This window comes from Borostomias antarcticus, assembly GCF_949987555.1.
Source record: "Borostomias antarcticus genome assembly, chromosome: 23".
Taxonomy (NCBI): Eukaryota; Metazoa; Chordata; class Actinopteri; order Stomiiformes; family Stomiidae; genus Borostomias; species Borostomias antarcticus.
In genome coordinates, this window is record NC_140256.1 from 721,147 (window position 1) to 736,480 (window position 15,334).

The 15,334-nt window shown below is 46.4% G+C and overlaps 1 protein-coding gene across 1 annotated transcript; it reads left to right on the forward strand.

The window, feature by feature from the left end:
* Positions 1–1,812: 1,812 nt before the first annotated feature.
* On the forward strand, positions 1,813–14,971 carry LOC311324710 (STAM-binding protein-like A). Its single transcript, XM_084457272.1, has 11 exons — positions 1,813–1,932; positions 3,309–3,547; positions 5,417–5,492; positions 5,897–5,992; positions 7,241–7,631; positions 8,143–8,267; positions 8,683–8,820; positions 9,677–9,789; positions 11,109–11,208; positions 11,386–13,812; positions 14,807–14,971. The coding sequence occupies exons 2-10, from the start codon at positions 3,345–3,347 to the stop codon at positions 11,440–11,442; spliced, it is 1,299 nt and encodes a 432-aa protein (XP_084313398.1). The 5' UTR covers positions 1,813–1,932; positions 3,309–3,344; the 3' UTR covers positions 11,443–13,812; positions 14,807–14,971.
* Positions 14,972–15,334: the final 363 nt, after the last annotated feature.

Sequence of the window (15,334 nt, forward strand, 5' to 3'; positions counted from 1 at the left end):
TGTTAGAGAGGGTTGAGGATCTGGATCTATCAGTGTTAGAGAGCGTTGAGGATCTGGATCTATCAGTGTTAGAGAGCGTTGAGGATCTGGATCTATCAGTGTTAGAGAAGGTTGAGGATCATCCATACTGTGTTTGTGTGTGTGTGTGTATATTTATATATATGTATGTATATATAAATATATATATATATATAGTATAATATACTGAAGACTAGGCCAAACTGATCATCCTAATCTCTAGATCCCCCTAGTGGAGAATTGAAGGGATTACGCTTTCTTTTACAGACATCTGAATATATTCTTCACCCAACATGGGCTGCTTAACCAATTACAGTTGAAACAAGTTCTAATCTTTTGCCTTGTGCCTTGTAATAGATTAAATTGTAATAGATGTAGCGATATGTTGAATTTTGACTGGTTTTGAATTTTGATTAGATGTTTTGTTCTTTCAGGGCAGTGATGCTGTGCTGCGTGTCTTGTTAACCTCACTGAGGGAGTCCTTCCACAGCGTGCGCTGACCTGCTGAGTGTGATGACACCACCCATATCAGCGCCTGTAAACAGAACTGACCATGATGGCCATGTACTAGTTTACATTGCTGGGTATATAGGTAGTAAGGTTGTAGAAGTATAGTCATTGTGAAGAGTATAACATCTTGACCACAGATGTCCCTGATGATCCACGGTGCACATTTCTGAGTTACACACAGTACACTGATCTCAACCCAGGAGAAAAGGGCCTTAACGTGCCCAGCCTGGTACAGGGTGATCTAATCACAGCCCTGGAAAATAACTTTCTAAAAAGCATCACCTCAGTTATGCACGCAGATGGCTTGGGGAGGGGGGGGGGGGTGTTTAGCAGTAGTGTTCTGAGTGAGTGCAGCAGAGTGGTGTGTGTGTGTGGGGGGGGGGGGGGGGGGGGTATTTAGCAGTAGTATGAAGGTTCTGAGTGAGTGAAGCAGAGTGGTGTCAGTGACAGGAAGACGTGCCAGGAGGATCATCTACATGGTCATGTTATTGTTACGCATCAGAACCCATCACATCCTGCAGGAGGAAAACCGCTGTATCTCTCAGCCAAACCACAAGAGAAACTAAATAAGGCATCAGTAAAACAAACATTAGTGTAGCTTGTTGAGGAGAGAGAGGCAAGAATGATTGTTAGCAGGTATTACAGTGAGAGGCCTGTTCTACGTCCCTCCTCTTCGTGATAGCAGGCGTGAAGGCCCCATGCTGCTCCCATCCTAGCTAGCAATCATTTGTTCTAAGAATGTTCTAAGAATGTGAAAACATTAGCAGAACATGTTGGGAATGTTGCCCAATGTTGTGGTAACATTCCCTGCTAGCTGGGATCCCACCTCCCAGACACAGCTCCTTGGTATTACTGAAGATGGTCTAGCCAAGTTAAAGCTTGTAATTGGTATGAACATGAAATTAAATTCAGTGAAAAAAGGGAAAACCTTGTGTCAAGTTTTACCTTTTGAAACCTGTGTGGATGTAGCTGTAGAATGAGTAACTTGTATTTATGCTGATTTAATTGTAGGCTATATTTTCACGAAGATACGAATCAAAAAAGAGTAAGATCGTAATAGTGGGAATTCAGGATTATTTATTATTTAGTAAACACAAGTGTCAACATGAAAAAGTGAGTGCGTGACACTGACAGCTAACAGCACAGCACAGGTTGCGCAATCAACTTGACAGTCCAAAATGGCGGCGGCCGGCTCAGCCCCTGGGCATTATGGTTCCATAGCAGAATGAATGGAGTGACCTGTCTTGGCATTCCATACTCTTTGACGGAAGTGCCCATTGCCATAGGGTCTGTTCTTGGCGGATAGCTAAGCTAACTCCAGCTAACTAGCTAACTAGCTCACGCTCTGGATGAAAACATCAGTGGAAGTGAAATCTAAACTTCTCGCCTCTTAACCGTAATCAGGTAAAACGAGTCCATGCAAATGTTCATGTTCAGCTAGCTAACTCACTCTGGCTAGCTTTAGCCATCATAGGCTTGTTCTGTGCTATGCTAGTGCTAGCTTAGCGTGCTAGGCTAGGGGTAAGTTAATGCTAACGCTATCTGGTAGCACTAGCTAGTTAGTAAGCTAGTAGCAAGCTAATGCTAGGCTAGAATAGCTAGTCTAACTTTATCATACATCTCTTATGTGATGCTAGATTGTTTCCAACCCAGAGATGTTTCTATATGTAGTAACTGCATTGCTAGTCCTCCTCCTGTCTGGCTAGCCACATGCTAACCTAACCTAACCTAGCTAGCCTGACTTTAAAATACTGCTGTTGGTTTATAAAGCACTGAATGGTTTAGGGCCAAAATATATTTCTGATCTGCTGCTACGTTATGAACCATCCAGACCCCTCAGGACATCTGGCACAGGCCTGCTTTCTGTCCCCAGAGTTAAAACAAAACATAGAGAAGCAGCGTTCAGTTTTTATGCTCCACATATCTGGAACAAACCTCCAGAAAACCGCAGGTCTGCTGCAACTCTTGGTTCTTTTAAAACAAGCCTGAAGACTTTTATTTTTCTGCTGCTTTCTAAGAGTGTTTATCAGTATACTGCACTGTAACTTTTATTCCTGTATTCTATTTGTCCTGCTTTTTGTTTAAATGTCTATAATGACTTGTTTTTTGTTTTAATGCTTTTAATTTGTCCTGCCTTTTGTTTTAAATGTCTTTAATGTCTTGCTTTTTGTTTTAATGCTTTTAATGTCTCATGTAAAGCACCTTGAATTGCCCTGTGGCTGAAATGTGCTATATAAATAAACTTGCCTTGCCTAACGTTATGGCACACAGCACTAGTTAGTTAACAAGCTACGTGACTATGTCTTGTTAAGGAAGGCTAATGTTAGCAGCTAACCAGCACACATGTTATCATAGCCCTCAAAATGTCAAGATAAGCTCAGCAAACCACGTTGCTAATTGCCCAAAATAACATTTTTTTTTTATTTTTACATTTGTCTTTTGGCTCAGACTAATGTTTATTGGCTGGTTACTTTAAGCCCCTCTGTGACCTTTAACCTTATATCTGAATAACTAAGTCACAGATGGGATTGCTTGCTACCAAACTGTAGCTTCTTAACCCCAACCCACTTTCTCAACCAGGCTGGAGATACTAGATGTCTAGATGGATAAAACTTTTCTCTCTTGCCTTAAAATGATTGAATTCTCAAAATATCTTGGTAGCTCTGATACAGACCATTGCTCAGGTAGGCCAGTAGTGTTTGTTTGTTGGATAAATAAATAAATAAATATTAATAATAATGATATAAGCCCAGTAAAGTTGCTTACTGTCTGTCTTCCAGGTGTGTGAAGAGCAAGTGAAGCCTGCTGCTCCTGCTATGGCAGACCACAGTGATGTGGGCCTTCCTCCCGAGGAGCGGGTCCGTGCGCTGACCCAGAAAGGCAGCTCTGTGGACGTGAACGATGACGTTCCCCCCCGCCGCTACTTCCGCTCGGGGATGGAAATGATCCGCATGGCCAACATCTACACGGAGGAGGGGAACGTCGAACACGCCTTCGTCCTCTATAACAAGTATATCACGTAAGGAAACGAGTGGCAGACGCTGGGTGGGACAGCACAGGTGGTTTGGCCTTGATCCAGACTGGCAGCCTGCTGGGCTGATTCAGGGCTGGTTTCAGGGCTGGTTTCAGGGCTGATTCAGGGCTGTTTCAGGGCTGGTTTCAGGGCTGGTTTCAGGGCTGGTTTCAGGGCTGTTTCAGGGCTGTTTCAGGGCTGATTCAGGGCTGGTTTCAGGGCTGTTTCAGGGCTGTTTCAGGGCTGATTCAGGGCTGGTTTCAGGGCTGATTCAGGGCTGATTCAGGGCTGTTTCAGGGCTGTTTCAGGGCTGATTCAGGGCTGTTTCAGGGCTGATTCAGGGCTGATTCAGGGCTGATTCAGGGCTGATTGAGGGCTGATTCAGGGCTGATTGAGGGCTGATTCAGGGCTGATTCAGGGCTGATTCAGGGCTGATTCAGGGCTGATTCAGGGCTGATTCAGGGCTGTTTCAGGGCTGTTTCAGGGCTGTTTCAGGGCTGATTCAGGGCTGTTTCAGGGCTGATTCAGGGCTGTTTCAGGGCTGTTTCAGGGCTGATTCAGGGCTGTTTCAGGGCTGATTCAGGGCTGTTTCAGGGCTGATTCAGGGCTGATTCAGGGCTCTGTGATATTCCTTGTTTACATGTGGTTAGTCTCGCAACAGCCAGACCTTTCTCCACACTTGGTTTGGTGCTGTTCCAGCGCTGGAGAAAGTTCTAGCTGCACCAAATTATGATAGAGGGGGGGAAAACATTGCATAAAAAACAATCACAATCGTCTTGGGCAATACTATAAGCTTGTTTTGTTTTTCAATGGTGCCCTTGTCCACCCTGAGACTGGGAGGTCGTGAGTTCGATCCCCGGCCGAGTCATACCAGAGACTATAAAAATGGTCCCCATTGGCTCCCTGCTTGGCCCTCAGCATCAAGGGTTGGAATTGGGGGTCTAGATCACCACGGCAACGATGCTCCCCCAGGGGAAGGGTCAAATGCGGAGAACAAATTTCACACACATAGTGACTTGCTCAGCGGTTTAGTCCTGGAAGCTCAGCGGTTTAGTCCTGGAAGCTCAGTGGTTTAGTCCTGGAAGCTCAGTGGTTTAGTCCTGGAAGCTCACTGTTTAGTCCTGGAAGCTCACTGTTTAGTCCTGGAAGCTCACTGTTTAGTCCTGGAAGCTCACTGTTTAGTCCTGGAAGCTCAGCGGTTTAGTCCTGGAAGCTCAGCGGTTTAGTCCTGGAAGCTCAGCGGTTTAGTCCTGGAAGCTCAGCGGTTTAGTCCTGGAAGCTCAGTGGTTTAGTCCTGGAAGCTCACTGTTTAGTCCTGGAAGCTCACTGTTTAGTCCTGGAAGCTCAGCGGTTTAGTCCTGGAAGCTCACTGTTTAGTCCTGGAAGCTCACTGTTTAGTCCTGGAAGCTCAGCGGTTTAGTCCTGGAAGCTCAGTGGTTTAGTCCTGGAAGCTCAGCGGTTTAGTCCTGGAAGCTCAGTGGTTTAGTCCTGGAAGCTCAGCGGTTTAGTCCTTGAAGCTCACTGTTTAGTCCTGGAAGCTCAGTGGTTTAGTCCTGGAAGCTCACTGTTTAGTCCTGGAAGCTCAGTGGTTTAGTCCTGGAAGCTCAGCGGTTTAGTCCTGGAAGCTCAGCGGTTTAGTCCTGGAAACTCAGTAGTCCTGGAAGCTCACTGTTTAGTCCTGGAAGCTCACTGTTTAGTCCTGGAAGCTCAGTGGTTTAGTCCTGGAAGCTCACTGTTTAGTCCTGGAAGCTCACTGTTTAGTCCTGGAAGCTCAGTGGTTTAGTCCTTGAAAGTCAGGGAAAAGTCAGGGAGTTTGACCTAGAGTGGGAACTCTATAATCATTAATGAGCTTTTCTCTGTCATGTGTCTGTTTAGGCTCTTTATTGAGAAACTTCCCAAGCATAGAGATTATAAAACCGCCAACATCCCGGAGAAGAAGGACACGCTGAAGGTGAGCAGCTACAACCACGCCCTACTGTACATGATGTACTCTACAACCACGCCCTACTGTACATGATGTACTCTACAACCACACCCTACTGTACATGATGTACTCTACAACCACGCCCTACTGTACATGATGTACTCAGCTACAACCACACCCTACTGTACATGATGTACTCAGCTACAATCACACCCTACTGTACATGATGTACTCTACAACCACGCCCTACTGTACATGATGTACTCTACAACCACACCCTACTGTACATGATGTACTCTACAACCACACCCTACTGTACATGATGTACACTACAACCACACCCTACTGTACATGATGTACTCTTTATGAAACCACACATTGAAACGGGATTACTCATCTCGTCTCACAGATAATATTGTGTCTTCAAACAGAGACTGAAGGAAGTGGCGTTTCCTCAGGCGGAGGTGCTGAAGAGAGCTCTTCTGAGGAGATACGAGCAGGAACATGCACAGTATCTGGTTAAGAAGGTAAACTGAGGAGATACGAGCAGGAACATGCTCACTATCTGGTTAAGAAGGTAAACTGAGGAGATACGAGCAGGAACATACTCACTATCTGGTTAAGAAGGTAAACTGAGGAGATACGGGCAGGAACATACTCACTATCTGGTTAAGAAGGTAAACTGAGGAGATACGAGCAGGAACATACTCACTATCTGGTTAAGAAGGTAAACTGAGGAGATACGAGCAGGAACATGCTCACTATCTGGTTAAGAAGGTAAACTGAGGAGATACGAGCAGGAACATACTCACTATCTGGTTAAGAAGGTAAACTGAGGAGATACGAGCAGGAACATACTCACTATCTGGTTAAGAAGGTAAACTGAGGAGATACGAGCAGGAACATGCTCACTATCTGGTTAAGAAGGTAAACTGAGGAGATACGAGCAGGAACATACTATCTGGTTAAGAAGGTAAACTGAGGAGATATGAGCAGGAACATACTCACTATCTGGTTAAGAAGGTAAACTGCAGCTCTTTCCATCTGTCGACCAGGCTTTAGTCCTCCTCTTCTCTGGTGGGTGGCTGGTCTTCTTCCTCACCTCAGGAGGAGATTTTTAGCTACAGGTTGTGCCTCCATTGTGAAGGTTGGATGGTACACACACAACTCAACCATGGCATGCCATTCTTGACCATATTGGGCTCACAATATGATTAATAATATGATTATTTTAGTCCTGTGCATGCCTTCAAAACTCTAAACCCCAGCTCTAGTGCACTCGAGGCAGCTGTACGCTCGGCGCTGATCTGCTACATACATCTTAGCGATGGACACACCCCCTTAAGCGTTGCTCATGATGTGGTGTTGCCCTGCGCTTAGGGATGTTAATAGTTAATCCACTATCGATTCATTGCCGATAAGAATTTACTAGAGTAAGATTTGGTTTCTCAATTAATTGCTTGTTAATGGAACAGAACTATTTTTTTGGAATGAACGTTATCAACGGGAGTTGCGTGGAATGTAATCATGATTTAAGGTCTGACTGCACATGAGGGCGCCACGCCATGTAGTGAAGGCTAATTGGGATGCTGGGAAATTTCAACGACAGCGGAAGAAGACACAAAAATGAAGCGAGCAAAGCGCAGTCCGACGCGGGACGTTCTTATCAATTAATCGACTATTGTTTGTTAAGGTTAACAGTTATCGATTAATGAAATTCCTTGAAATGCCTGACCCTGCCTGACCCTGCCTGACCCTGTCTGCGGTGTTTCCAGCGTGCGGAGGAGGCGGCCCAGGCCCGGGAGCAGTCCAAGCAGAGGGCGCTGGACGCCGAGCGCGAGCGCGTGGCCCAGCTGCAGCGCCGCCAGCGCGAGCAGGAGCAGTTCAGCGCCTTCGAGGAGATGATCCGGCGCCAGGAGCTGGAGAAGGAGCGCCAGCGCGTGCTCCTGGAGTTCGCCCCGCCGGGCACGCCGCCGCCCGACGCACCCCTGATCCCGGGAGTCCAGGGTCCCCCCCTGCCCCTGGCGGTCTCCCCCACCCCGCCCCAGAGCCCTGGGGACCCGCCTGCAGGCGCCACCTACAACCACAGCCGGACCCCGGGGGCGGGACCCCCCACGTTTGACCGGTCTCTCAAGCCTGGGGCCCTGGTCAGTCCTGGGGAGAACAGTGAGTGGGTTACTCTCCTAAACACAAGGGCTTCAGCTGATCTCTCTCAATACTCTCCCCATAAACACAAGGGCTTCAGCTGATCTCTCTCAATACTCTCCTTAACACAAGGGCTTCAGCTGATCTCTCTCAATACTCTCCCCATAAACACAAGGGCTTCAGTTGGTCTCTCTCAGATCAATGAGGAGCAAAGACCAAACATACACACTCACTCACACTCTGGATAAGACTATAGACCTTATTAAAATACACACTCAAGACTATAGACCTTATTAAAATACACACTCAAGACTATAGACCTTATTAAAATACACACTCAAGACTATAGACCTTATTAATTGGTATTGGTCCACAAAAAAGTCCACAAAAGTGCAATGTGACACCATAGCTTGTTTGTGAATAATTATAGATCACCATGTTTGTTTTCTACCCCCAGACAGCCTTGTGGATGAGCTGTTTTTTTCTAGCCCGAGTCAGCATGGTTGATGGTGTGTTTGTTTTCTACCCCCAGACAGCCTGGTGGATGCCCTGCGCCAGTTGGCGGTGCCGGCGGAGCTGTGCAGGAGTTTCCTGAGGCTGGCGGAGGCTAACACCACCCGGGCGGTGGAGACCTGTGGCATCCTGTGTGGCAAACTGGTAAAACTTTGCTCTCTCTCTCACACACACACACACACACACACACACATATTTAAATAGGCAGACGGGGTAGGTCTGATACTGGTAAATAACTCACTGTACTCAGGCGCTTATTGTTTTTATTTTTATTATTAATTGAACCTTTCTTAACGGCTTTAGTCCAGGGTTTGGATCAGATAAATCAGAATGGTAAACAGGCTCACTCCTATGAGGACCTGGTCTGTTGGTGCTGTCTGTTGACAGTATCCAGTACATAGTGCAAGAACAAAACAGGACAGCGCAAAATACAGTGACAGAAGTGATGCCATTCAGTATACAGACGGCTACAAAAAATGTACAAAATGGAGGTGTGAGAGTGGAAGTGAGTGATGCAGCCCATGTCTCTGACCGTGTGTGTGTGTGCATTGTGTGTCAGACCATGAACGCATTCACCGTGACCCATGTGATCGTGCCGAAGCAGAGTGGCGGACCAGACTACTGTGACACGGAGAACGAGGAGGAGCTGTTTCTGATCCAGGATCAGTTTGACCTCATCACCCTGGGTTGGATTCATGTGAGTGACACACGTCATGTGATCAGGGTTTCCACGTGTCATGTGATCAGGGTTCCCACGGGTCATGTGATCAGGGTTCCCACGGGTCATGTGATCAGGGTTCCCACGGGTCATGTGATCAGGGTTCCCACGGGTCATGTGATCAGGGTTCTCACGGGTCATGTGATCAGGGTTCTCACGGGTCATGTGATCAGGGTTCTCACGGGTCATGTGATCAGGGTTTCCACGGGTCATGTGATCAGGGTTCTCACGGGTCATGTGATCAGGGTTCTCACGGGTCATGTGATCAGGGTTCCCACGGGTCATGTGATCAGGGTTCCCACGGGTCATGGAATTTCTGGAATATCATGGAGTTTCAAAAAGTCTCTTCCAGATAGGAATGCTCCGATCGTTTGGCCACCGATATAAATCCCCCCAATTTTAACTCCAAATGACTCGATCAGTGGTCGCTAAATTGACCGGTCGCAAAAACCCATCTTTTAAGTCAATTCTAGCTGGTTAGCTTGACATAGATACAAGTACAAACTTGGATGCTACAAGCTAAATGTTATAGAGTGGTGGGCCACTTCCGTTCAGGATGTGAAATAGTGACTCCAACCACCGATAATCAAACAAGAATTGACTTTGGGCAGGAGGGAGAATTCAGTCACAGTATTGTGTAATTCCAATAAATAACTTATTCATTTAACAATATATTGCATGTCATATTAATGATTGCTTTACCAAACCAGTATAGGAGGTTAGGGTTAGGGTTAATATGCACTTTGTAGGTTGAGCTGCTAATTGTTGATCTAAACTCTGGGCCGAGTATGACTGTAAATATATGGAACTATTTTGTGACCCCTCATCTTTTCAGACCCACCCAACTCAGACGGCGTTCTTGTCCAGCGTTGACCTTCACACTCACTGCTCCTATCAGATCATGCTACCGGAGGCGATCGCCATCGTCTGCTCACCCAAATTCAACGAGTGAGTGTTGTCTAACCAAATTGTTGCCATGGATGGAAAGATGTAATTTGTTATTTTATTGATTATTCAGCAATCCTGTATACGTTTTATAGCAGGTTGTGGAAAGGCAACCGCATAACCATCTGGGAACTCTGCGTAGGGAACAGTTTGGAGAAGGGCGGACACTTTCAAAAATACTTGGCAGACATTGGATGAACCATCTGAAAAAAAATCTGAAAATCCTATCACGCTCTAACTTCAACTGCTCCTCACTGTCATAAACACGCCCAGCGTAGCTGATTGGCGAGATCGTTTTCTGTTCGGGCTCGAAATGTTCTCTATCAAGAGTATCCAGACTGACTTGCAAGTAACAATATGAGCTCGCCACATCAGGATGGTCTCGCGAGGTTTGGAAAGGCAGGGGCACTTTGTTTTTTTCCTTTAACCCCCCCCCCCCCCCAACAATATTCAATCCATATCCACCTAGCTTGTGTTCCCTTCAGCCCAGTATATCCACCTAGCTTGTGTCCCATTCAGTCCAGTATATCCACCTAGCTTGTGTTCCATTCAGCCCAGTATATCCACCTAGCTTGTGTCCCATTCAGCCCAGTATATCCACCTAGCTTGTGTCCCATTCAGCCCAGTATATCCACCTAGCTTGTGTCCCATTCAGCCCAGTATATCCACCTAGCTTGTGTTCCATTCAGCCCAGTATATCCACCTAGCTTGTGTCCCATTCAGCCCAGTATATCCACCTAGCTTGTGTCCCATTCAGCCCAGTATATCCACCTAGCTTGTGTTCCACTCAGCCCAGTATATCCACCTAGCTTGTGTCCCATTCAGCCCAGTATATCCACCTAGCTTGTGTCCCATTCAGCCCAGTATATCCACCTAGCTTGTGTTCCCTTCAGCCCAGTATATCCACCTAGCTTGTGTCCCATTCAGCCCAGTATATCCACCTAGCTTGTGTTCCATTCAGCCCAGTATATCCACCTAGCTTGTGTTCCCTTCAGCCCAGTATATCCACCTAGCTTGTGTCCCATTCAGCCCAGTATATCCACCTAGCTTGTGTCCCATTCAGCCCAGTATATCCACCTAGCTTGTGTTCCATTCAGCCCAGTATATCCACCTAGCTTGTGTCCCATTCAGCCCAGTATATCCACCTAGCTTGTGTCCCATTCAGCCCAGTATATCCACCTAGCTTGTGTCCCATTCAGCCCAGTATATCTTAAGGCCCTCAATGCATGTTCATCCGGCCTGTGCTCTGGTTTGGATCATCAGTTCTCTCAAGTCTTACAAGTCTTTGCACGAATGTGATGGGTTGTTTGGCTCCATTGCAGGACGGGGTACTTCAGACTAACAGACCATGGGATGGATGAGATCTCCACGTGTAAACAGAAAGGCTTCCACCCTCACAGCAAAGAACCGCCGCTGTTCACAGTGAGTCATGTTCCCACATCTTTAAAAACTACCAGGAACTGAAGAACTAGCCTTATTACTTAGTGTGTGATATGTTGGTGTACAAATGCTTTTTCTCAGTACATTAGGTGGAATGTGCAGGTGTTTAGAAGTGACCTCCTGTTGACCTCCTGTTGACCTCCTCTTCTCTCCATCCAGGGTGCGGGTCACATCACTATCACAGATGACAGAGTATCCATGTTGGATCTGCGGTGATTGCTCCCCCATCACGCTCCACTGAACTGTAAACCAAACACTGACAAGATGTCCTATTTTATAAAACACTTCTTTAAATCGGTAGTCGACTGCAGCAGCAATGGTTTTGTGGCAATCCCATGGACCTCGCTTGTCCTCCCTTCAAAAAATCACACCCAGGTGGTGAAGTAAGCGCTTCTGAGCTCTACTGCCGTCTGCTGGGGTGTGCAACGGTATTTGGTCTGAATCTCATGCTACGAACCGATGGACCGCCAGACGAACGGACACGCATCATGGCTGCAGCGCTTCAGAAGGGGGGCGGAGGACCCTGGTTCTACTCTCATCCCTGGTTCTACTCTCATCCCTGGTTCTACTCTCATCCCTGGTTCTACTCTCATCCCTGGTTCTACTCTCATCCCTGGTTCTACTCTCATCCCTGGTTCTACTCTCATCCCTGGTTCTACTCTCATCCCTGGTTCTACTCTCATCCCTGGTTCTACTCTCATCCTCTTGCACTTTCAAGTAAACCGCTCCTTCCTACTGGGGCACAACTCCAGTTTGTTTATATCTAGCGTTCCTTTCTCTCACTCCCATTATGTTGGTCTAAATCAGAAAGCCCCGTGCCGTCAGTGTGCGCTCCACGCAGGGAAGCCCCGCCCCTTTGGTTTGACCAGACAGCCCTGAACTTGACCAGCGCTTACGTTGGTCGACGACAGCAGAACCGCAGCACAGTATGTTTTTAAATGTTCTACGAAGTGCTCAACCTCACTATTATGATCACTCACACGAGGGCGTCCACACTCAACCAGGAAGAGGCGTGCTGACGGGAGGGTCTAGTGAGATCCGTTTCTAGGAGGTTTGGGCGGAGATGGGACGGTGCAGTTTGCTCTGGTCTGATGACCCAGGGGAGGTGCTGCTGCTCCGGGATGTGGGCTCTGCTGCTGCTCCTGTTTCCTGGATGTTTCAGGGATCTGGGCTCTGCTGCTGCTCCTGTTTCCTGGATGTTTCAGGGATCTGGGCTCGGCTGCTGCTCCTGTTTCCTGGATGTTTCAGGGATCTGGGCTCGGCTGCTGCTCCTGTTTCCTGGATGTTTCAGGGATGTGGGCTCTGCTGCTGCTCCTGTTTCCTGGATGTTTCAGGGATCTGGGCTCTGCTGCTGCTCCTGTTTCCTGGATGTTTCAGGGGTGTGGGCTCTGCTGCTGCTCCTGTTTCCTGGATGTTTCTGTGCAAACAAACAAACAAAGACAGTCTGTGTCTCGTCTCTACATGTTGTTTTGTCAGAAGTGATGATAACCCTGCTAATGATAAGAGTAGTTCCACCAATTGTGGTGCCTGTTTTCACATGGCTGAACAGATGTCTGACGGTTCCCAATCCCATATTTTTTTTTACTACTTGTACGTTCTACAGCTGTCCCTAGGAAGTACATGCACTGCACGCAGTACGCATGCAATTAGGACATACCACTTTATCATAACATTGCGCCTTGAAATGTGCCCACATCCGTCGCTGTCCATAAAGCAACATTCATCCACAGCTGTCGCGACTCACACACATGATGTCATTTCCGCTGCGCACAGGATTGTGGGTCAGAACAGCCAGAAAAGCCTGCTGGCTTGCATACAGCAAAATATGACCGGATGTAGTAGGACATCCTGGTATTTTTGCCATACTGCATGTGGCATACTATGTATTGGGACATACTACATCCTTTTTTGGCATACTATATAGTATGGAAGTATGTGATTCACAACACAGAACGTAACAGATAATGATAGGGGTTCATTTTGAAAGTACGTTTGTGATCAAATATTTTTTTGAAGAGACGTGAGGGAAGCAGTGGGAATGTTGGGTGATAAATGAGAAACGTATCGTACTAATGTGACCAGACAATACACAACCTTTTTAGTTAAGTTTTTCTCAAGCCTTTGTTTCAACTACTTAATTGTGGAGATGATTTTCATTTGGTCCTAAAAATTGAATAAATATCCAGACAATGTAAATTGTGGTCATGTGTGTTCTGTCCTGTTCTAGAAGCTGTTCAGGTGTGTGAAGAGACGAATCCACCATCACAACATTCTGTCACGTGAGGTCAGACGGGGAGTTGCAGACGCACACGTTGTCAAAAACGGAAACGTAATTTATTAAACAAAACTCCGGTTGACTTCTCCTTACAACAACAAAATGAAATGCAGGATTCCACTGTGCAATGTGTGGTGGGAAAACGGTTTCTCTACGAAATCTAACCTGCCCAAAGAAACATTTCATTCACACATTTAAGGGCGTGAACCAACCAACCATGCAGGAGGCGTGTCAGCTGCATCACACAAGCATCAAGCATCAGGTGAACCACTGGCTGGTCACCAGGCATTGCATCAATAATCAAGAGATAAGTAAACCAATTTCATATATATAGATATATATTTATCCATATTTTTACAGAAGCATAATGAACTAAAAAATATCATTATACAACGGTTAGTTCTGGTTCTTGATTCTGATTGGCTGGAAGCCGTATCATTATCATTAAAGTTATTATGGCTCCAACAGGTGTGTTCTGTCCTGTTCGGGAACCTTGTCAGGTGTGTGTTCTGTTCTAGAACCTTGTCAGGTGTGTGTTCTGTTCTAGAACCTTGTCAGGTGTCGAATGCGGTGAACAAATTTCACACACTCAGGTGTGTGACAATCATTGGGACTTTAACCTTTAACCTATGCATCTATATTAAAGCATGTTGCTCGCTAACATCATCAACTATAATTATAGACACATCTGACCAAATTTGCAGTACAGAAGCAGTCAGATGAATCTACTGAGCAGCCAGGAAGCATGTTTACTCGTCTGCTAGTTCAGTCGTCCTACCCTTGTCTACCCTGAACTGATGTCAGATGCTGCAGAACATTTGCTGCTGGGTTATTTTTCAGACTTCATACACAAGTTGTATTGATTAGATTAGATTCAGTTTTATTGTCATTGCACAGTAGCATACAAACGGTACTGGCACAACGAAATGCTTTTGACATGGTGAATAGAGATTTTTCAAATAATAATCATCTAATCTTCACCCTGCTCAACCCTCTCGGCCGGGTTCCAGGTAATCCCCATCTTCTTGGACCCCTGGGTCCTGGTTCTGTATCACCACGGTGATGTTGTGTTCAGGGGGCCTCGGGGGCCAGGCGGGGTGGGGACAGCTGACATCAGACATCAGATGTACCACTGTAACCTATGACGACATGACAAGCACCTTAATTTGAGCAGTATACAATATGTAGCAGGTGTCACTGTGTCGCTGCAAATCAAATCTTTACAGGGGAAAATGTGTTTGCTTTTGCTTACTGTGTACAGGTATTACAAACAAATTACCTAAACAATGAATCTTCTTCACCGAGTCTTGGTTGTAGGAACTGACGCTCCACCCTGGAAACGAGCATTTCCACAGGCTGTCCTCGGGTCCGCTGCAGCTCACCTCGTTCATCCAGACCTTCATGCCTGGAGGGCGCATCACGTCACTGGAGCCCGGCGTTGCTGCGTCGCCACAGCCGATGCTCCGGCAGACCACCTGCTCGTTGGCCGGGGTCCATCCGTTGGCTCCCACCAAACCCAGGTGTTCTTATGCAGGACCTCTAGGTAGCCCTGGCACGGCCCGTCTCCCCACGCAGTCGCAGCCTGTCACCCGCTGCTCGCAATCAGGGAAAAAGTAGTAAACATTGAATTTGACTGCATAGTCCTCATACATTTCACAATGTAATTTAATTTAATTGTATTTTATTGATCAATTTTCTTAGTTAAATAAAAAGTAATAATTTAAGAGTTCAATTGTTTCCACAATTTTGATGTTTTCATATGGTTCCTATGTTTTTCATATGTTTTATATCCCTTTTACATTTTTGTTATGTTTTGCATACTCCATACTACTT

Coding starts and splice junctions, on each gene's coding strand:
- LOC311324710 (XM_084457272.1), top strand. CDS start 3,345: ATGGCAGACCACAGTGATGTGGGCCTTCCTCCCGAGGAGCGGGTCCGT. Junction 7,632..8,142: donor GGTCAGTCCTGGGGAGAACA/GTGAGTGGGTTA, acceptor TTCTACCCCCAG/ACAGCCTGGTGGATGCCCTG. Junction 11,209..11,385: donor AAGAACCGCCGCTGTTCACA/GTGAGTCATGTT, acceptor CTCTCCATCCAG/GGTGCGGGTCACATCACTAT.